The sequence below is a fragment of the Sceloporus occidentalis genome, unplaced genomic scaffold (assembly GCF_023333645.1).
Source record: "Sceloporus occidentalis isolate IW3139 unplaced genomic scaffold, rSceOcc1.0.p SCAF_61, whole genome shotgun sequence".
In the NCBI taxonomy this organism is placed as follows: domain Eukaryota; kingdom Metazoa; phylum Chordata; class Lepidosauria; order Squamata; family Phrynosomatidae; genus Sceloporus; species Sceloporus occidentalis.
This window is the reverse complement of record NW_028317041.1, coordinates 1,438,883-1,462,761: the sequence shown is the minus strand read 5'-3', so window position 1 is coordinate 1,462,761 and position 23,879 is coordinate 1,438,883. Positions and strand designations below refer to the sequence as shown.

The following is a 23,879-nucleotide window of genomic DNA, read 5'->3' as shown; positions in this document are numbered from 1 at the left end:
GCCTCAAATTTCATAGTCCAGTTGGTACTCAAACTTGTTTAGAGTTGATGTCACCTTTGAGATTTTGTCTCATTAAATTTGCAGTCAAAACACCTCTAATACCTTGTAGAGGGGGGGGGGTGCCCTAAGAGACATAATACATTATCCTGAAAACACCAGCTTCTTCATGACTCTTTAAACCTATGTTAGACTGCCATTAAATATTTTACACTTAATACACTACGGGTAACCAGTATCGTCAACATGTGGTAATGTAACCGAATGCCGGAGGGACTAAGACTTTATGCCAAGACTCCTGGACGTGTTCAAGACCATGGGGCATATGGTGAAAGGTCCCTACAATGCCCGCCACCTTTCCTTGGACATGGTTGTTAACATAGTAGATACACAGTTTTTAACTAAATCTAATGCACCCTTCCCATAAAAACACTCACTGGTAAAAACAAGGGTCCAAGTATTTCCAAAGCTGGCATGTCTACAGTCACAGGGTTAAATAAAACCGGTGGAATCAAACCTTGGCTCATCAGCCCATTGGGTATTTATGTGCCCTAAGGGTGTAAATGTCACATAGCCATCAGAAATACATACACATATACAGGGCCGGCCTTAGGGGTGTGCGAGCTGTGCACAGGGAGCCATGGTTGCAGGGGCACCTGCCCGGGACTTAACTTAAAACATTGTTTGTTTGTTTTTTTAAACTTTATTTAACATCATTGCTCATGAAGTTCTCAACAACCGCTCGGCGCCCCTTACTCTCCGTTACGGTGCCGGCATCTCATGTTGAATAATCCGGCGCTCAACATGAAATGCCGGCACCGCGGCAGAGCGAGAAGACGGATGCCTCCCGCTCTCACCGCAGGACTCCGGCAACAAGGTAAGTGGGGGGGGGGGGTGTAGTTTGAAGGGGCAGCAGGAGTAGTCCGCACAGGGCGCCACAACGCCTAAGGCCGGCTCTGCACACACACACACACACACACATATATATATATATATATATATATATATATATATATATATATATATATATAAACACGATATATATGAAAAAAAATAGGTAAGAGTGTATAACATCCTTTATATAATGGAGGGAATATTACTTCCACTCTAAGCCATCGTTAATGTGGTTAAATGCATTGTTATCTTATCGTAACTCACTTTTTAGTGTGTTACCACCTTTTGTGGTTGGACCAATATAATCTACCATAGCATTACCATGTAATTGCCATTAGGCCCCAATTACACGCATATTAACAGACCTGTACCTATGAAGCCTTTGGTCAGATGCACTTGTACTTGTTAAAGCATAAGATTTTTTCCTAATCCAGTCATGCTGCTATTTTTTTTATTATTATTTTTGTTACTGTGCCACCTATTCTGCTGAATGTAAGACTGTGCTGGTGAAACGCAGCATAAGCAATCTAACTCCTTGCACGGATATATGCTCAAACAGATCCAGAAAGAGTTAAACATGTAAAATTGTTATTTTTTTTTTACTTTACTGAGAAAGCTACAAAGAAGCTAAAGGGCTAACAATTTTCAGTGTTTTCTTCCAATTCAATATTCAGAAGAAAGAATACACAGATAGACCTGCCATGTATGTCTTGAGCAGCATCATTAATGTGTTTACAAGCAGTGATGTACCAGGTAGGTCACAAAATGCTGATACTATATACCCAGTAACATAACTGGATTACAAGGAGAGGGTTAACACTAGAACCGGTTACAGAGCGAGAGCGCGCCAGCGACAGACAGAGCGAGCCAGCGACAGACAGAGCGCGCCAGCGACAGACAGAGCGCGCCAGCGACAGACAGAGCGCGCCAGCGACAGACAGAGCGCGCCAGCGACAGACAGAGCGACAGAGAGAGAGCGAGCCAGAGAGCAGAAGAAAAAAAATGCTTTAAAATAAATAAGTCTAAAATTCTTTAAAAAAATAAATAAAAAAAAATAATTAATAATAATAATAATAATAATGAGCACAACATTACTAACAACCTAAAAACATTTGCCTGCCCTTCAACCCAAATTCTATGTTCCTGTGTTAATTACTTATCAGCGTTAAGGCTTTTTGCTTCACGGGTAACTCTGCACTTTGCCCGACATTTGGGTACTGAATACAGTGAATTAAAGAAGTGTTTATAGGTTAACAACGTCACTTAGTTTTTGTTGTGGTAATAAAGATGTTGCAATTCAATGCTCTGGTGTATTCGCAAAGAAAACTGGCATTATAATATATAACCCAGATAATAAAATCCTCAAGAGTCAGGAGCAATTAAGAGACCGACGATGCTACGAAAACCTGTGAGAAGGAAAATGCAAATTCATCACTAATTATCTACAGTCTATTAACAAGCAAACCCGATTACTGGCAATTAAAATCCTCTTAGATTTTTATGAGAAGAGAAGTTCATTGAATGTTAAAAATGATATACTAATTATTGTTCTGTAAAGAGCATGCATGGATCTACCCAAGCCATAAGTCGAACAATGGTTTGGAGGAAAGACCTTACTTTATTTTAGCAAAATATTTTTTACTTTATCAAATGAAACCAAATTCTGTTGAAACATCTATTTCTCAAAAATATTAAATATAATAAAGATTGTTTTGTATTCTATTACATTTATTTCTTTATAATGTGCACAGTAAGTGCCTAATGCCAAACCCAACCTGACCACTGTCCATCTACTTTGATATCAGATCATCCCCCAACAAAACTCTCCCATAACGGTCATAGGATAAGTGGGCTAAAGCTCTCCAAAAATGCTGTACTATGTACTATACATATTTAATTCTAGGATGTCTGTATTAAAAAGCCTTATTTTATCACCACCATACCAAAAAAAATATTGATGTGATAATGGCACCTGATTTAATTAAAACCCAGAACTGACATTAAGCCGTTAGGATACTTGGTGCAGGTTTTGGACAAGCCATTAAACTCATTATGTAGATTAAAGAAAAGCCTAGTCTGTTGTAAAATGAAAACCTCAGTGTGGAGTAGTTGTACGAACAGCCATGTAAAACTGGCAATAGAACGCCATATGTATGGGGCACTAGGAGACGGCACCTGACAAGAGCCGTCACATGCAGAACATGAGCGTAACAGCAGCCGTCTAGCAGTCTATCGACAGGTGCTAACCATTTAGCTAGCAATGAAAATTAAAAATTTTAGTGGGGAGCAAAGTACTTGCCATGACATGAGATAAAAAGGCACAGCGAAAGGAATAACGTTATTATTATAAACAAACACATTGATGTTCAATGGGGATCTCTCTCTATGGTACTTTTCATCTTAAGGGCTGTGCTAATAAAATAAGATTTGCTCATGAGATAAGAGGGAGACACATAGAATTCATTGATGTATAAGGCTGTGTTGAGAGACCTTTAGCAGTAACACACATTTAGAAAGAAAATGTACAGATAATACATTTATATAGAACTATGGAAGTGTAAAACAGTGGAATACTGATGGCCTAACAATATCATTTTGGAGCCTGTAAACTATGTGGTGTGTTAATTCCAGAAATTCCAATACATGAATCTCACATGGACAAAAAAAAATAATAAATAAATAAAGTGTCAAATAAATCTGTATACGGGTGTAAAATTTAATTTGATATACCCGGAGAAAAATGGGACGACACTAATTAATAACCAGGCTCATCTTCAATGACACTACCCAAAGACTAGGTTTAGCGCTTAATAAAAACAAAGTCTCACTGCATTTGAGAGCCAGACCCAGTTAACCCATAATCCAGCCCAAACAGAGAGATGGGTCAAATGAGAGCAACGGGAAAGTGGGCAGATACTAGACATCCCGAAAACAGTTTACAGGTAATAACTCAGATATGCGAATACGAATGGTAAAGCCAAAAGCAACATAAAGAGAGATGTCCATTTAACTGGTCTGACTTCACCTTTGCTCCTTTTGAAGATGCCCAGGCACACAATAGTGAGGGGAGGTTACTTTCCGATAAGAAGTATCCCAAGCACCATAATCTTTTCAACAGCAAGTGAGATTAGTTACTATATTGTCAGTTATAAAGGCAGTACTTAGCAATCCTTAGTAATAATATCAGCATTTTTCGCCTAATATTTGAGGCACCTCTATCCAGGCTTAAAAGAAGAAAATCAGTTTGTAATCTAAAAATAGTGCCAAGAAAAAGTGAATCAGCTTTATGTATAAATGTGTTTTATAACATGGTATGATCTTCATATAAGTAGGGCTGCAACTAACGATTATTTTCATAATCGATTAGTTGGCCGATTATTTTTTCGATTAATCGATTAATCGGATAAAAAAAATTAATGTAAATTTTTCATTTATTTAAAATAATGTAATAAACAAATTATATTAAATACAAACAGCATAATAAAAAAAACTTTGATAAAATGCATTTCTTGCCTTTATTTCGCAACCAGCCCCCCCCAATTTATGCACGTTTGAGCCCAGGCTTGCCACGCTGCCTCCCACATATGCCACTCCACGCTGCCTCCCACATATACCACTCCACTCTACCCCCACATATGCCACTGTGCCTGATACACCTTATACCCCGATACACCACTTCATCCTCCCCAGACATACCACTCCATCCTCCCCAGACATGCCACACTGCCCTCCCCACATATGCCACTCCACTCTACCCCCAGATATGCCACTGTGGCCCCAGATCTGCCTTATACACCCTGATACACCACTCTGTCCTCCCCAGACATGCCACACTGCCCTCCCCACATATGCCTTATACCCCCAGATATGTCACTCCGTCCTCCCCAGATATGCCGTATACCCCCCCAGATATCTCATAGTCCCCTCATAGAGTCACAGACCGTACTTTTATAAATAAGTACTGGGTTAATCTTCACTGCCCCCAGGATTTAGATTCCCCTTAGTTTGCCCCCCTTTATCTCTAACTGCACCTTAAGTTAACTTTAATAAATTAATAAAATTAACCCTCAGTCCTCATCATTAAATTAACCCTAAACACCCCATTAACCATAACTGCCCCTAAATTAACCCTAAAGACCCCATCAACCACAGCATCCCCTAAATTAACCCTAAAGACCACATGAACCACAACAGCCCCTAAATTAACCCTAAACATACCATTAACCAAAACTGCCTCAAATTAACCCCAAACACCCCATTAACCACAGCTGCTCCTAAATTAACCCTAAACACACCATTAACCATAGCTGCCCCTAAATTAACCCTAAACACCCTATTAACCATAGCTGCCCCTAAATTAACCCTAAACACCCCATTAACCATAACTGCCCCTAAATTAACCCTAAACACCCCATTAACCATAACTGCCCCTAAATTAACCCTAAACACCCCATTAACCATAACTGCCCCTAAATTAACCCTAAACACCCCATTAACCATAACTGCCCCTAAATTAACTCCCACCTCCCCTAACTTTCAGTAGCCCCAAATATTAATTTTATACTTACAGTTAGATGAGTGTCACAGCCATGTGGTTCTGGCCTTCTGGGAGAAGGAAGGGGGCGGGGCCAGTTGTCACAGTGATTACAGGGAGGGGCTGTAAGTAGGAGCTGCTGCTGTGAGTCACTGAAACGGATTATATAATGAGGGGTATTTTTCAGAGCGTTTGCTCTGAAAAAACCCTCATTTAATAATCGATAAAAATCGACTCAACTAATCGATAATTAAATTCGTTGGCAACGATTTTCATTATCGATTATTATCGATTTTATCGATTAGTTGTTGCAGCCCTACATATAAGTTACAATAATGAACAAACATGATCTGTTTAACTAATATCACACGAATTGTTGTATTATTCTTGTCCATATCAAATATATTTCATTCATTCAGTGTGGGCTGGAAAAAGTATGGGAACCACTAGGCTAAAATCACTTCACCTAAGGCTAATCATTGTTTGTGATTATCTTAAGCACATTGTGTTTGTCTATACCTGTGACTTAGATGCACAGTCATGTGAAAAAGAAAGCACACCCTCTTTCTTTTTCACAATACCGTAGATTAGTTCACTTTTTGAATAATTCAGAAAAACAGGTACTTCCAAAGGGTTAATTTACCGTTTCTTGCCACAGTATGTAGAATTTAGGAGTCAAACATACATACAAGTTCAGAACTTCGATTACTGTTTCTGCATAATGTCCTCTGTGGCAAGAGTGGAAAATGGGAGTAGAATTTACAGTAAAAAGCCAAACATATAAAGATTCTAAACAAAATGAATTATTTTAACAAAATGAATTATTTTAACTCGAAAAAACGATAGACACCAGCATTGGAGGTTAACATTAATTTTGGATCAACTTTGGGTCTTATGGGAATCCCCCCCCCCAAAGTTTTCCAACGAGCGGACCATACCATTCCATACCGTTCCTATTTTTAAAACTAAATGACCGCTGCCTTTAGACAGCACTACGATCAGATACTCTGACAACGAGCCACAATGGACAGACGGAAGCAAAACTTCTTGGGGAACAGAACAAGAGACTTGCATAAACGACAGGGTTAAACAATTAAAGCCAGACAAACTGTACAGATATGTTAGAGACAGTTTTTATGTAAAAGTTGAAAGTATGTTCTTATTTCACAGAGTTCCAAGCTGTAATGTTTTATGTTACCATTATGTTACTTTTACTGCAAGGGGAAGCGCTGGCTTCTAAAGATAAAGAAGATTTTTGGTAAATGGTGAAGGTGCAGAAATAAATGACCCACTTGGCTAGTGTGTAATTACACCGGCTGAGATTGTAACAATCTATCACAAGGAGAAGCATGACATTGCGCTAAAGGGTTAGTCAGAGGAGATAGCCTCTGACTAACTACCAGACCCCAAAGATCGATACTGTGCAGATATTGGACTCTTGAAAACAATTGAACGCAAGAGGTAAAAAATAGTTTTATTTACTCAGATAGTGATCAAAACTAACTTTGACCTCAAGCTGAAATGTGGTGCTTTCACAAAAGGGCAACGATAATCATCATTTTCCTTATACTGTGTTTTTTTGAAATACATAAGCAACCACAAAACAATGCATTTATTGCCGTGCGTTCAAGAAAGAAGTCTTTACAAATGTACAGATTAGTTGGCCTACACAGAGTGTAGAATTCACTTGCTGCTATTGTGGCACATAAATTGATAACTATGCATACGTAGAATCTCGATAAAGAACAGACAAGAACAGCTTTGTGATTCACAAGGAGTAGATTATGGCTAAATCAGACATGCCCCAAAAACAACAACACTAGATCTCCATAGAGGCCACCAGTTGGCAGCTTATGACATACAAGACACATGGATAAAGAGTGTATGAAGGCGACAAGATGAAGTAGACCAAGGCTACAAAGCAAAAAAATACCGTATTTGCTCGATTATAAGACGACCCCCCAAAATCTGAATATTAACTTAGGAAAAAAGAAAAAGCCTGAATATAAGACGACCCTAAAGGAAAAAAGTTTTACCAGTAAATGTTAATTCATGTAAACTATTTTTTTTAATAAAAGCTATGATTGAGAAAAATATTTTTTTTGTTTTTATTTCTTGTATTTTCCAGCCTGTCCCCCAGTTACGCACATCTGCCCCCAGGCTTGCCACACCAATATGGCACTGTGGCCCATGATATGCCTTTTAACCCTCTATATAGCACTGTGGCCCATGGTATGCCTTTTGACCCCCTATATGCCACTCTGCCTCCAGAAATGCCTTATACCCCTATATCCCATTCTGGCATTTAGGGGGTTAAAATGCATATTATGGGGCAGAGTGGCATATAGGGAGGTATAAGGCATTTCAGGAGGCAGAGTGGCATTAAGGGAGTTAAAAGGCATTGTATAGAGCACTCTGCCTCCAGAAATGCCTTATACCCCTAAATGCCACTCTGGCATTTAGGGGGTTAAAAGGCATATTATGGGGCAGAGTGGCATATAGGGAGGTATAAGGCATTTCAGGAGGCAGAGTGGCATTAAGGGAGTTAAAAGGCATTGTATAGAGCACTCTGCCTCCAGAAATGCCTTATACCCCTATATGCCACTCTGGCATTTAGGGGGTTAAAAGGCATATTATGGGGCAGAGTGGCATATAGGGAGGTATAAGGCATTTCAGGAGGCAGAGTGCTCTATTAAATGCCCCCTTAACGCCACTCCAGAAATGCCCTATGCCCCCATTTAACTAACACACACACACACTCTCTCTCCCCCCCCTCCCCTCCCCTCTCCTCTCTCCCCTCTCAGCCCTCTCTTACCGGTGCTTCCAGCCGGGGCAGCGGGTTGACGTCGCCTTCTGCTGCAGCCGGAAGGAGGTGGAGTTGGCAGCGGGGGTTTGTATGCGTCCGTCGCGTATACTTTCCCCGGCTGTCAGAGATCAGAGATCTCTGACAGTCGGGGAAGGTCTACGCGACGGACGCAGACAACCCCCGCTGCTAGCCACACCTCCTTCCGGCTGCAGCGGACGTTGTCTACGCGGATCGCGTAGACGTCAACCCGCTGCCCCGGCAATACAGCAGGAAGCACCGGTAAGTGTGTATGATGGGGGGGGGGGGGTGTGAGACAGGAGGATCCAGGTCCCCTGCAGCGGTGCGGGGGATCTGGATCTTAGTCTCCTAATCAGACTCTATTTGAGGTCTGATTAGAAGACGACCCCGATTAGAAGACGAGGGGTATTTTTCAGAGCATTTGCTCTGAAAAAAACCTCGTCTTATAATCGAGCAAATACGGTATATATTATTCTTAATATTAATAGGATAACAGTTCACTGCTCCATTAGGTATCAGAAATATATATGTGTACAGTATCTCACAAAAGTGAGTAAACCCTTCACATATTTGTAAATATTTTATCATCTTTTCATGTGACAACACTGAAGGAAAGACACTCTGCTACAATGTAACATCCCCCAGCTCCGTGATGCGTCATGGAGGAGTGGAAGAGGACTCCAGTGGCAACCTGTGAAGCTCTGCTGAACTCCACGCCCAAGAGAGTTAAGGCAGTGCTGGAAAATAATGGTGGCCACACAAAATATTGACACTTTGGGCCCAATTTGGACATTTCCACTTAGGGGTGTACTTGCTTTTGTTGCCAAGGTTTAGACAGTGTAAATTTGCTGCTCCCTTAAAAATAATTCAGGCTGTACACTCACTACTTTACATCAGAGCAGAGTATAATTTCTTCAGTGTTGTCACATGAAAAGATATAAAAATATTTACAAAAATGTGAGGGGTGTACTCACTTTTGTGAGATACTGAGTATGATAGAGATATATGTTACATACATACATACATACATATACACACACATTTTATATATACACACACACACACTGTTTTCTTCTTGCTTCCACACACATTTCATTTCTATCCCTCTTCCCTTCTCCCTCCATGGCTTCTCTCCTTCTCCTTCCTTTCTCCCCCTGTTCTTCCCGAGCCCCAGGTATTTATGAGGGTTTATATTTAACATCTACCCAATGCTATATATACTACATACACCTGTTAATAGTAGAGAAGCAGACGTATTTAATGGACAATCAATACATACTAAGATGTATATATACACATATAAGATAGACAGACAGACCCTGTGAGACTGAAACATTGTACCTTTTTCTGTATGACATTTCTTGATGTATGTGAATTACATTTAAATTTTCTATAAGTCCCCCCCCCAGTGTGCTCTTTCCACACACACACACACACACACACACATACATACATACATACAACAATATAAAGTACACAGTCTACATACATATACACACACACAGACATATACACCGATCAGCCATAACATTATGACCACTGACAAGTGGGTGGGATATATTAGGCAGCAAGTGAACATTTCGTCCTCAAAGTTGATGCGTTAGAAGCAGGAAAAATGGGCAAAGCGTATGGATCTGAGCGACTGACAAGTGCCAAATAGTAATGGCTAGATGACTGGGTCAGAGCATCTCCAAAACGGCAGCTCTTGTGGAGTGTTCCCCGTCTGCAATTGGTCAGTACCTATCAAAAGCGGTCCAAGGAAGGAAAGGCGGCAAACCGGCGACGGGATCATGGGTGGCCTCGGCTCGTGCACGTGGGGGTCGAAGGCTGGCCGTGAGGTCAAATCAGACATATGAGCTACTGTAGCTCAAATTGCTGAAAAAGTTAATGCTGGTTCTGATAGAAAGGTGTCAGAACACACAGTGCATCTAGTTTGTTGCGTATGGGGCTCGATAGCCACAGACCAGTTAAGGTGCCCATGCTAACCCCTGTTCACTGCCGAAAGTGCCTACAATGGGGACGGTGAGCATAAAAAACTGGAGCACGTGGCAATGGAAGAAGGAGGCCTTGTCTGACTAATCACGTTTTCTTTCACATCACGTGGAGGGCCAGGTGTGTCGCTTACCTAGAGAAAACATGACACCAGGATGCACTATGGGAAGAAGCCAAGCAGGCAGTGTGATGCTTTGGGCAATGTTCTGCTGGGATACCTTGGGTCCTGCCATTCATGTGGATGTTACTTTGACATGTAGTGCCTACCTAATCATTTTGGCAGACCATGTATACCCTTTCATTGACACGGTATTCCCTGATGGCATTGGCCTCTTTGAGCAGGATAATGCGCCCTGTCACAAAGCAAAAATTGTTCAAGGAACACAACGAGTTCAAGGTGTTGACTTGTCGTCCAAATTCCCCAGATCTCAATCCATGTGAGCATCTGTGGGATGTGCTGGACAAACAAGACCAATCTATAGGAGGTCCAAACCTCACAGCTTACAGGACCTAAACGATCTCCTGCTAACGTCTTGGTGCCAGATACCACAGCACACCTTCAGATGTCTAGTGGAGTCCATGCCTAGATGGGTAAGGGTGGTTTGATATATCCCAATAACACATTATATACATGTATGTATACATATACACACATATATATATATATATACACATACACACACACACACACACTGTACACCCCCAAGTGCAGTGAAAAATGAAATACAGATTATAAACATACCAAACTGACAAAATGAAAGTGGCTGTGAGTATTTAGAACATTTTAGTGTGTTTGTTCCCGTCCCAACCTCTATCTAAGTAGAGTCCAAAGTGAGGATGTTTTGATGTATCTGAGAAAAGTGAAATGCCATACGGAAAGCTTTATCAGTTATATATCCCCAGTGTACTTGACATCTTGCTGGTATTCTTTTTAATCTCAACAACTCCAGTGTTTATACTTGGAAAGGTAAATGTTATCGTAAATGATTTTCTAAATAAATTCTTTTAAATACTGTCTGGTACAAGCCACATTAATTTTCTTTTGGCACCATAGTAGCGCAGCTCCTCTGTTTAGTGTAAAGGATTAAACTTTTAGCTGCTGGGAATGGTGGTATGGCAGTGCAGCACTGACGGGGTTAACGCAGTCATGTGAATTTACATCATAGATGATCTATCTTTGCACCTCCGGACAATAAATTAGAACACTAAGCTTTGCAAGTCCGTTTCGCACTGGAAATTCACCAGCATTTAAAACAGGGAAACAAAAGCTCCACATTGCTACCGACATCAATTGTATAATCACATTAAAAATAGATTAGTCCTCCACTTCTTGACAGAAAGTAAAACAAATGAACCGACAATGTGAATAACACACAAAGTTGATCCTGTAACATGCTTGCACGGGGTTATGGGTAACCCAAGACAAACTAGGAGAAAGAGAGAAAAATAAACACATCAGACAAGATCAGAGAGCCCAGGGTATCAGACACTTAACGCACCGAGGGAAAACATGAAGAATTTGGGAGGCACGCGGGGCGAGTTTTCTACGTGTATAGCGGTAGATTACCAAACGGCCCACTGGTGACTATGCATTTTCACATGAAGTCCACTTCCAGCTATTTGCTGAAGTGGCTCCTTCAGTTTCAGATGTGAATCAACGCATCGTGAATGCATGGAATTACCTTTCCAAATTGTTTTATTAGTAGGATCTAGGGAATAAACAATGGAGTCTGCAATATTAGTATTTACCAATATCGCCCTAAAATGGCAGAAACCACACATGATGAAGACAATGAGCAGCGCTGAGTAAGGTCAAGCACAGGTGACCTGGTTCATAAGATAGCAGCCTCGACAAATCTTACTGATACTTCCTTCCTAACACAGAGAAACAAAAGCTCCTGCGTCGTAACTTACAGGTTTTTACAGGATAAAAGCAGAGACCCACGTATTTTATAACACTACATCCCATCACTTGGTTTCCAAGACAGCAGAGATATGTCTACAAATAATAAAGAAATGGGATTAGCATGGGCACACCAAAGGTGTCACAATGCAACCCGATGGGTCTACCAGCTAAAGTGTTATGAAGAATTTACCGTTGTAGTTTTCATTTTATTACTGAAGTTATGTTGACCAGTAGAGCCATTTCATAAGCAGTAAGTACTGGACAAGGGATTGTTGTTTTAGTTGATAGAAGATTTATGTGGGCAGAAGCGGGTCTCCTTTTTAGTGCCAAAGCACAATTAGTTTTTTTGGTTGGCAAGGGGAAACTTTTAAAGTTTGAGGTTTCAACTTTACTGACCCAGGCAAACCTTTAAGATGCAAGCAGGTTAGGGGAACCAAGAGAGAAATACGTCTATAGATATCTTATACAAGTACTCAAAAAAGTATAATCTGTAACATTTTGGGGGCTCCTGGAATTTGTCAAGCCTGGCTCTAGACAGCGAGGATTTTCCTCATTCTTACATTGTAACTCTTATATAGCGTTTCTTTATATCAGCTCAGTGACACCTACTTGGCACCAACAGCCGCAAAGCTCCCAGAAGATCTGGAAAAAAGTCTGGTACACATGGCAATAGCCCCACAAACTCAAGCAATATTAGGCATCTTCACCAAATACATGCGGCACATTATTTATAATAAAACGTGCTACCTCTATGTGCGGTATTTGCAGTGTTCACTAAACAAAAAAAATCCAGAAAAAAATTATCCCCTTACTTAACAGGTAAAAAAATACGCTTTGTTTATCACAGTTTTAGCCTTTGCTGTATATTAAACACACCATGTGAAAACATGATGAAACAATTAAGAATGCAGCTATGTGGCACGTATTACGCCGATGTCTGTGTGCCCGTCAAGCTTCCATGGAAAAAAATATATCAATTAAGTATTTATCCTCACGTGCGGATCTTAAATACTTAAGACTTTAGTAAGACCAGAGAGTGAAATTCTCGGTAAATATTTATGTCCGCCCAATAAAAACATGCGATATGACTTCGGCATGATACTTTTGGAAGGAACGGATTCTCACTTTTCTTATTTAAAAGCTTTGCATGCTGCCAATTAACTGGCTCCTTTGACCTTAAGCGCATGTTCTTCCCATTGGCCTGCCCGATTATAAATTGTTGTTTGTCGTGATGTGGTGTGTAAAGACTCACTGGAGGGAGGGCTGGGGAAAAACTGTTAGTTTTATTAAGCCATTTCACATTATTATTACACGGGGCAATGTTGGCAATAAAAAAAAATTCCAAGCATCATCAGAGCTCCAGAGAGAGCAATGAATGTTACTTTACACCGATGTCAAGTACAATAACTGCAGGGTGGGGAAACGGGGGAAGAAAACACATACAGGGGGCTGGGGAACACAGGGGGAAAAAATCCCTCATATGGCTTTTTTATGGTCTGCATACATTTGCTTTGATTGCATTTCACATTTCAGTGCACTGCAGGCTAATAGGATTGCAATTCTACAAGGTACCAGTTTCATTCATTATAAAAATGCTAAGTGAAACCTCACAAAAGTAATAACCATCAAAACAGAAAGAAAAAAGGATTGTGTAACCCCTTCCTGTCCACAGGAGACAGACCCTGGAAGCATTCAACCGTTCTTTGCGAAGGGTTAGAGGTCAGATGTGAAGGTCGACAGCAGTAATTACAGCTTTAACCTGAAGATTGTGGGGGAAACTAATCATATTTCACACACACATATATATATATATATATATATTTAAAAAAAAAACAAAAACAGGATTAGATGAACCAAGATAGTCTTTCATGTCGAAGAACCATTTCCAGATGAGATACGTATTATGCTATACAAACGTTATCCTTTTTCTATTAGTGTTTAAGAATGACGGGGAGAAATAGGAAACATTGTATATATATATATATATATATATTGCAATCAAATCCTTTCCCGAGCCCCCTCCTCCAGGCAGACCCTCTGCTCCAAAATGACATAGTACAAGATAAAATAGCAATGCTAATATTGATAGTTTGTCCATTACAGGTCAGCTAACTGTCCACTGGAACAGTTACAAAGCTGTTAGTTTCGATTTCACAAGGCCAATCAATACCAAGGCATACAGTTTCAATTTTGCCGGCATTGATTTTTCTCCCTCTCCCTTTTTTCTTTTATAACACCCATGCCTTCTAGCATTCATCTTTTGTGAAAGGAAGAAGATTTGATTTACTGATGAAAAATTGTAGAGAGCATCACAGAGAGATTTTACCGGCAAGGCTTCTGACACGCATGGAAACGAAGAAGAAGAAAAAAAAAAAAAGATGAATGTTTCTCCAGGAAAGATGCTTCTAGCTTGAGGGCATCCATTAGAACATATTCCAACCAATCTGAAACCAATTCTTAAGAACGCCTGCCACCTCACTCACTGATTTTGCGTCCTAATGTAAAACATTCAGCTGCCTTGATGTAAAAATGTCTAAGCACCTCATTGCTATGCCCGTGATAATTTATGTTTGCAATTTTACCTATGCATTTTCCTTCTAAAGACGAGGAGAGCCACTACTTTCCCTCCTATCCTAAGACCCAGAGTGAATTTCTATGGTACATTAGTCAGCCTATTAGAATGCAATGAAGGACGCAATGAGAAAAGGGTATTCTGTCCTCCGAGACTTCCATCCGCGTTCTCCATCATCTCTCCTCATCTTTCTTACATTCAGCCACTTTACCAGGTGTCATCTACATGAAAGATGATTTGTCTCCTGACCCAAATAAACACAATGCATGCTCAGTGCACAGTGGGGGAAACCAGAAAAGAAATCACGTCTGCCACTCTATTCATTACGTGCCCCCTTTTTTTTTTTGCTCCTCGTTATCAAGTTCTTTTTCTCGTCTCCCAAACCTAGCATCACACGACATTTACGTATGGACCGGTGCTTGCATTAAGGCTACTACTTTAACCCTGTGAAATCCATAAGGACTAGAAAGAGAAAGGGTTGAAGATATATGCGACGACAGTAAAGGGCAAGTTCATACAAGACTATGCAAACCGAATTCTGGTGTCCACCAGGGAGGGGGGAAATGTGTCCCAGATAAAAAGAACCAGCTTGTTTTCTCTCCTATGGCAGCAGCTTGTGTAAGCTTGATATTAAGACACAAATTGCATTCAGACAGGTCACCAGGTGTCAAGCCATATTAGATTCCTGCTGTGATGGAACAACAAATCCCATCTGCTTCAGACAAAATAATATTTTCATTTTTATTGAATTGGAACTTGGGGGATCTCTTTCCCTGTAACAGCATTAAAGTTTAATAACTACACCCTGGTCAGAACGGCCACAATCATCAGAGGGTTGCCCATAATGATATAGATTTCATTTGATCTGCATTAAACGGGTAAAATTGAATTCCACTCTTCCCAACTTTTTCTGTTACAGTAGCAGATGTTTTAGAAATTTCACATGCAGGATCCATGCTGCCGAGTGCAGCACCTGACCTTCTCTATAATTGACTAAAAATATTGATGCAATGGCATGGGTCTGATTGTGATTTATTAAAACCTCTGACGATCCCAGGCCAGCTGCCAGCATTGCAGCCTACTGATCGGACGGCATTAGGAAAGCCATCAATACTGAAACAAAATAAATGACATTAAATGGGGAAGTATTAAGGTTCTTGAGTCCTGGCAACAAGCGGACGATATGGATTCCAAAGGACAGCCAGAAATGGAAACGGCAGAAACTAAATTAAACCAAAATCCTTATGAAATTTGATTTACTGAAGGACAGGGAAAATATGATTATATTTACCCTTGCACAACTGCATTTTAGAATGCATGTGGGGAGGGAAAAAAAATAAATAAAAAAAACAAACAAAAAAAAACTTAAGTAAGGCCCCTTTGCATTACATTCTATTATTTTGACAATTTATCACGCCACAGTAGAGATATGTAAAACCTATTGTAGAAAATGTAATGAAAATATCAGTTAACCCACTCGGAGATGGATGGTCTGGACGTTTCATCAGTCATAGGAATACATAAAATTGAAACAATATGTAGTTAAAGAATAACATCGCCTCACTGTAATGTTTGAAAAATGAACCATTTGAGAATAATGGAATGGGGTGACTCCCGGTATCACCGCATCGTATCTGCAAGCCCTCATAAAAACAGTAACTGCAGCAAAAACAATGTAACTGCAATATTTCCCAACTGCCCATTGACTACGCACAGGGAAGGCACGTTCTGGCACTGGTTAGTGGTTTAAGGAGGTAGCTGTAATGCAGTAAGTTTTAGGATGTACTACACCATGTCGAAAGGGGACCGGGTTAGTCATGGTGTGGGATAAGTAGAACCTGGGCAGAAGCTGACCCGCTTGTAGCACACACAATAGCGGGTGTTCTTATACGTCTCCAAACACACGAGCACCAAACAGTAGGAGGCTTTTAGCATGACTGGCTCCATCTCATGCCCCTTTTGGAGAAAGCCCTCTGAGCCAGGTGGTGGGCACCTGATCACACTGCCTTGCCCGACTATAATCACATCTTTAAAGGTTCTGCCCCACCTACCGAACTATACTGGTGAAAAAATGATGTAGCATTAAAAACATCCACAGTAGTGGTGACTGTCTAGACCCTTACCAGAAATAATTATTTAATCAAGTAAGATTGTCACGTGACAATAGACCCTATTGCCATAGAATCTGAAAGGAATTATTGAAAGTGCGTGTTTGTACGCGATTCAATCTAAAGAACAAAATTCCAGTTCTAAGGCTTATTTGATTGTGCAATTAATATTTTAGTAAGTAAGACAACACCTTAAAGTTATTGCCAACCTCCGAAAAAGTCTTGTTAAAGCCCAATGACAGCTTTTAGAAACTCAGAAAAGTTAAAATGTAAAAAGGGACTCATCTAGGACTACCATGGGTAACATGCGACAACAAGAGATTCATCAGCGTTTTACATTTAATCCGGTATGCAATGTGAATATCAATCAGAGCCCAATCAGACGCATACAATATCAATGTAAATTAAACGGTCAATTACATCCCCCCATTCAGGGATATAAACCAGGAACAAAGATCAAAAATAAAAAAAATATCAAATGTGTGATAAGACTTTGCATACATTTTGTTTTTTGGGAGAGCAAATACATACTTTGACTTTTATCAGACATTTCTGACAGTCTTATCAGAAGAAAGACTGAAGTCGCAGACTTTAATTATCTCTGGGTTTTTTTAAGATTTCAATACGTTAGTTTTATTTGGTGGTCAGAGTTGTTTGGGGTGTTATTTGAACCCAATACTTGGAATGGAAAAAAAAGCTTGACTCAAATAATGAAAATATGATTCAAATAATCTCAGATATAACCATATCAAGGCTGTAAAAATATAAAACAAATATAAAAACAAATTATTATTATTATTATTATTATTATAAAAACAAAACAAATATAAAAACAAATTCTCAACTCACAGCAGATTTGCAGGGTAGATAATCCTAGTTTTGCTAACCTGATTTATACTTCCCCTCTTACCACATTAATTAAAAACAAAAAACCAAAAAAAAATAAAATTATATCTATATATATATATCACCTACTTTCAAATATAAATAAATCAGTAATTAGTAATGAGATAGATCTATATAGGAAGGCAGGCTTCAGGCCATGAATAAAGAGCTTGTATACAACAGATGAGATTTGCTGATGTTGGCCTCCTGTTAGAATATAGAAAACTTTTCATGTAGCCTAAAGAAGCTAGTGCTAATTACACAAAAACAAATAAGCTTTACTCAAACAAAATGCATACTAGTACAATAAAAACCAGCAGTGTTTGACTGTATCTTTTATACAAAGCTTGGCACAGCTTAAGTTTTGTGCCAAGAGGAGAATAAGCATTTGCCACAAACACAACAAAGCAATAGAAAATATATATATATGTGGTGAAACATTGTCATAGTTACAAAGATTTGACTTTTAATGTACTATGGCAGAAGAAGAATATGGCCCAGCGAGTTAGACTTCAAGACGTACTGCAAGAGCAAGATCTTTTTGACTAAGGTCATATGTAACCGGTTTAAAATACGACATCCTGGAACGTCAAACCATGCAATGCTGCAGACCCTCCCGTTATCCCGCGTGCATAGCGCCCAATTGGAATTCTCCTTTTAACGTGCCAGCAGTTAAAGAAAGGGGGGTAGACAACAAGCAGCATATAAACCTGGTTGCTGGCTCTATCTTAGCAAACCCTGTAGTGTTGGCTGCTATTCAAGGTGATCAAGTTGCTGTTAAATACCCAATATCAGTTAAGACAAAGAGAGCCGCTGTGAATACATCAGAGATGGTCTTACCTTGCCGCAGAGTTGCCCCAAGCTCCATGCTTGTCAGTGAGAATGTTGACTATTTTCTGTATGAGCTGGGTTGCAGTCACATAATCTCTGTACTTGGCAGCCCTTATTAAATGGTCGCACATCTTCTCATCTTCACGTTTGTCTGCTGAATACTGGGCGCATAATGACTACAAGAGGAAGCAGGGACACAACTTAACGATCATAACAGCAATGTTATTTATCTGTCATCAGTAGCTGCACACTACATGTCAAACAGGTTAGATGCACAATACACAACACTAATTTTTTTGCAAACATAACCATTCACAGTAACTGGTGCCTCCAATAATATTTATATATATATATATATATATATATATATATATATATATATATCATATCATATATCACAGATGCTCACAGCTCTGGGAGATGGCTACATGGTGTGTGACGTGTGGTTGAGTAAGGTGTGATTGAGTAAGTATGTTTAGTGTAAGAGTGTAGATGTGAATGCAAGTGTATATCTATTTATGTGTGAGTGTGTATGTGTTTGTTAGTGAGCCCAGGTATGTGCTATAGGGATAGTGTGTGCCAATGACACTGGGGGTGGAGCAAGAGACTGGGACCCCTGGGCCAGAAGGTGTCAGTCCTCCCCCGGGCATAATGCTATTCTCAGTATTAGACAAGACCTAGGACCAAAGATGTGAGGGTTTTTTTCCCAGCATGAAGGGGGGGGGGGATAGTTCTTATCTGCCATAAAAGTTTGTTGGTCTAATGAAATATGTACTGCGCTTGCACAATTTTTTTTCCTTTCTTGTAGCTTTTTCTCTGCATTGTTTGCCGAGAGATTCTTTTTCTCAAAGCCTTAAGAAGGATTTTGTTGCCTGTGCACAGCCTGCTTTAACAATATATATTGCTTCCATGAACATGCACACAAGACATTATTTGCATACATTTTTTTCCGAGGACACAATACTAAGACGGGCACCTGAGGAAGTAGTAAATGTTTTAAAGTGCTCTCTAATGGTCTAATGGATTAGTCTTTACAATTTGAACAGCAACTTTTCATATCTGACATAAAATCTATAGATATAAATCACATTAGAGGCCCATTCTTTACCGATTATCAATCTCTGTCTCTTTGAGGAACATTAGGGTTGCATTTGACCTTAAAATATGACAAAATAAGAATTAAGCCATGTAGTATTTTAAAGATATACTACTAAATGCAAGAAATGTACAAAACACTTTAAAATTCTATTCTATACATACTATCATTAATATCGCTACAGAACTGTTATGGCTGACCAACCACAAGGAAATGAGAGCGATAAAGTGGTCAAAAGACGAGGGTTAAATTATCACACCCGAGAGATTCCCTGTGCATTGTTATAATGAAGTAAAACTATGAAATGAATGGATCATAAAATTAGCCAATTTCTCAAAGCACGACATTCTGCTGTTTAATCATATACCTGCACTGAACTAGAATCGAAAGCATCACCTTAAAACTAAGAATTTAAAAGGAACCGTCCTATATTTGTTTTAGGGCTGCAACTAACGATTATTTTAATAATCGATTAGTTGGCCGATAATGTTTTCCATTAATCGATTAATCGGATAAAAAAATGCAATTTTTTTAAATTTAAAATAATGTAATAAAAAACTTACAATTTACACTTTCATCTCTTTATTGCAATGGCCTCTCTCTATTCACCTTCTTATTTTACTGACATAATAATAAAAGCTACAAGAACCCAAACACGGTGTTTCTCAAACTAGGTTTTAATACAAAGTTATTAGTAAATATTAATTCATATGTTAACTATTTTTCATATTTAATAAAAACTATGAGGAAAAAAGCCTTATTTAAATTTTTTTTATTTACCAAACTGCCACCAGTTATGCACATCAGACCCCCAGCTTGCCACTCTGCCCCCATATATGCCTTATACCTCTTATATGCCAGATTCCACTGTGCCCCTGATATGCCTTATACTCCTTATATGCCAGTGATATGCAACTGAGCCCCCTGATATACCTTTTACCCCCAGATGTTTTATGACCCCCTGATATGCCTAATATCGATATGCCTTATACCCCCTATATTCCCTGAAATTCATAATACCCCCCATACACCACTATAACTCACCCATACACAACTCTGGCTCCTCCCCCTCCCATACACCACTCTGGCTCCTCCCCCTCCCATACACCACTCTGGCTCCTCCCCCTCCCATACACCACTCTGGCTCCTCCCCCTCCCATACATCACGTTGGCTCCTCCCCCCCCATACATCACTTTGCCTCCTCCCCCTCCCATACACCACTTTGCCTCCTCCCCCCTCCCATATACCACTCTGGCTCCTCCCCTCTCCCATACAACTCTGGCCCCTCCCCCTCCCATACTCCACTCTGCCTCCTGTCAGCAACGGATCTTCACTAGACAAGGACTTTCACTGCAGCTTCATAGAAGCCACAGTGTAAGTGAAGTGCAGTAACGGACACTCACAGGCTGACAGAAAATCATCCTCTCTGGGGGGGGAGGAGCCACAGTGGTGTATGGGAGGGTGGCTCCCATACACCCTTCTGACTCCTCCCCCCTCCCATACACCGCTCTGCCTCTCTACCCGGCTCCGTTACTGACAGTAACGGAGGCTGTCTGTGCGATGCAGACCCCCACCAGCTGACAGAGAGGATGATTCTCTGTCAGCCTGTGAGTGTCTGCATCGCACAGACAGCCTCCGTTACTGCACTTCACTTACACTGTGGCTTCTATGAAGCTGCAGTGAAAGTCCTTGTCAGTAACGGAGCAGGGAGAGAGGCAGAGTGACGTATGGGAGGGGGAGGAGTCAGAGGGGTGTATGGGAGGGGGGAGAGAGACGGAAGTGAGAGACCGGCCGACAGTGAGGGGAATCCAGGTCTCCTGCAGCGTTGCGGGGGATCTGGATTCCGGTGTTATAATCCGATCTCTGTTTGAGCATTTGCTCTGAAAAAAACCCCTCTTTTTATAATCGATAAAAATCGATTCGATTAATCGATGATGAAATTCGTTGCCAACGATTTTCATAATCGATTATTATCGATTTTATCGATTAGTTGTTTCAGCCCTAATTTGTTTATTTTAAATCTAACAGTATCTCTAATTGGTGTTTGTGTGAAAGGAGTCCCTACTCCCTACCCTTTCAGGCTGATGGCATGTACCAAGAAGCAAGGGCTAGCCCCAGCATCACCCACCTGGAGGCAAGTTTAGCCAAGCACAGGGTAGAACTAGCTACTCATATAATGATTTGGGGGTAGAAAGTCGCCAGTCGCCCCCACTTAGAGCTCAAAAGGCGGTTCTAGATACCAGGCAATTCCATGAGCCTCAAGCCCAGACCCTGAGCCACTGGCTCAGACGGATGCCTGCAGGGCTCCACCGTAGGACATTGTATAGAGCAGGGGTCCCCTCCAGCTGCTGTAGGACTACATCTCCCATACTCCTCAGCCAGCCCCTTAGCTGAAGGAGCATTATGGGAGATGTAGTCCTGCAGCAGCTGGAGGGCCGCAGTTTGAGAACCCCTGGTATAGAGTCTCAGCGGCATCGCCTGGCACCCCTATAGTAACAGCTCTGCAGATCTGCACTTTTTCCTAAATGAAAAACACCATTGTACAATTTCTCTAACATCCAGGAGGACTGGACTTCCACATCCATGAATTACATATTACGATTCTATGTCTCAAGGGAGAGGGAAGGAAAATGTATTGCTTTGCACATACATTTTCAGACAGTAAACACAGAATCCACAGTTTAAGGCATAAGAGCATTAGTCTTTTTGGAAACGGTCTAAATTTAAAAAACGAGAAAAAGGGGGGGGGGAAGCAGCACATGATGCACCACTTTCATTGGAAAAAAGTCTGAACCCTGAACACGAGCTGGCAATTTAATGATCTCAGGGTATTAAATCAGCAGATAAATTAGTTGGTGAATAATTCAGAAGGCAGTTAGACAGAATACACATTTACAGACCCCTGTCATTTATATCAATGTGCTTGTAAAGGTGTAGAAACGGTGAGGCAGACTCTAGTACGTGGGGCCCATAAGAAACTACATACGATTTTAACACGCCAGAGATACACTGAACACTTTCTTCTGCTCACAGTCAACGCATTTGGAAAAAATTACATTTGCAAAGAGCGTAAAACAAATAAGCTAGAACCTTGACAGATCGTACATCTCCCCGCAACTTAAAGGCCAGACATGATAAACATGGGTTTAACAGAAAAAACTGTCCAACCAGCTGCACACAACCAAGCAGAAGTTGTAGGCCAACATTTAATGGCTACTTAGCATCAACACAATATGGACATCTAGATACAGCTGGACTCCTCCATTGTCAACGTGACTCCTGTATGAGCTGCTACTCACTTGCCATATTTTACAGCGAAGGCAATCTCAGTACGCTGATGGTGTGGCAGTAGTCTAGCAAAATGAAGACAACATTGTCTACCTAGAAGTATCTGTACACTTGACCTCTAGTTTGACCTTCTACCTAGGGAAATACTCCAAAAATGCTTGAAAGAGCCTCAGAAAGACGAAGGGCTGAAACCACGATAGCAAACGAAAGTCAGCCAATGACAATGTCTGTCAGGCCTGCTCCATGCTAAAGTGATGTTTCTGTCATCCAGTGCCTGAAAGTATTGATTTTCCTCTGCATGGAGAAGGGCCTGAGCCAATGAAATAGATATAGTATCATCCTCTTGATAATAGCCATCAAGGTTACCAGAGGCAGAACACTTATCAGAAGTATCGCTTGTATGTCTTCTTGTTTTAATGGACTGAATACACGTGCACATTCTGATCACGGGTATCTCACAGCTTCCGAGTCACATTATCCATCATATATATGGAAAACCAAATCACGGAGAGGGTAAAGCTTTGTTTAAAATTATTTAAGAATCTGCAGGCTGGTTTATATTTGAACATTTGTTTCCTCTATGACAGTTCGCCTTCTATTGTATTTATGATTTTGTACTTTCCAATATTTGAATTATGGTGTTTGCGCCTGAATTACCATTAGCTTATTCTTACTACAACATTCATATAAAACATTTGGGACAGCATATTATTACACAGAGGTAAATGGAAAGCAACAATAGTTAACAGCAAATGACATCACATAATCAAATCCAACTTCTAAAAAAAAAAAAATTGGTATGTCTAAATGACATCGCACACACATACTCCAAAAATTGTTTAATTTCAAGTAAAATAAAAACAAACTTGTTTTCACAACAAAGTGTTTAAAAGACTCAATGCTATGCAGTCCTACTGCTTAAACAATTAATTAAAACTACACAAAGTTTGT

The 23,879-nt window shown here is 40.2% G+C and overlaps 1 protein-coding gene across 1 annotated transcript in view; it reads right to left on the bottom strand.

Annotated features, from left to right (window-relative positions):
* The window catches only part of LOC149287394 (lipopolysaccharide-responsive and beige-like anchor protein), a 269,868-nt gene that overhangs the window by 170,551 nt on the left and 75,438 nt on the right, over positions 1 to 23,879 (bottom strand). Inside the window, exon 36 of the mRNA XM_089492899.1 lies at positions 18,553 to 18,719. Within this exon, the coding sequence (XP_089349025.1) occupies positions 18,553 to 18,719 (167 nt within the window). The remainder of the gene's footprint in view (positions 1 to 18,552; positions 18,720 to 23,879) is intronic.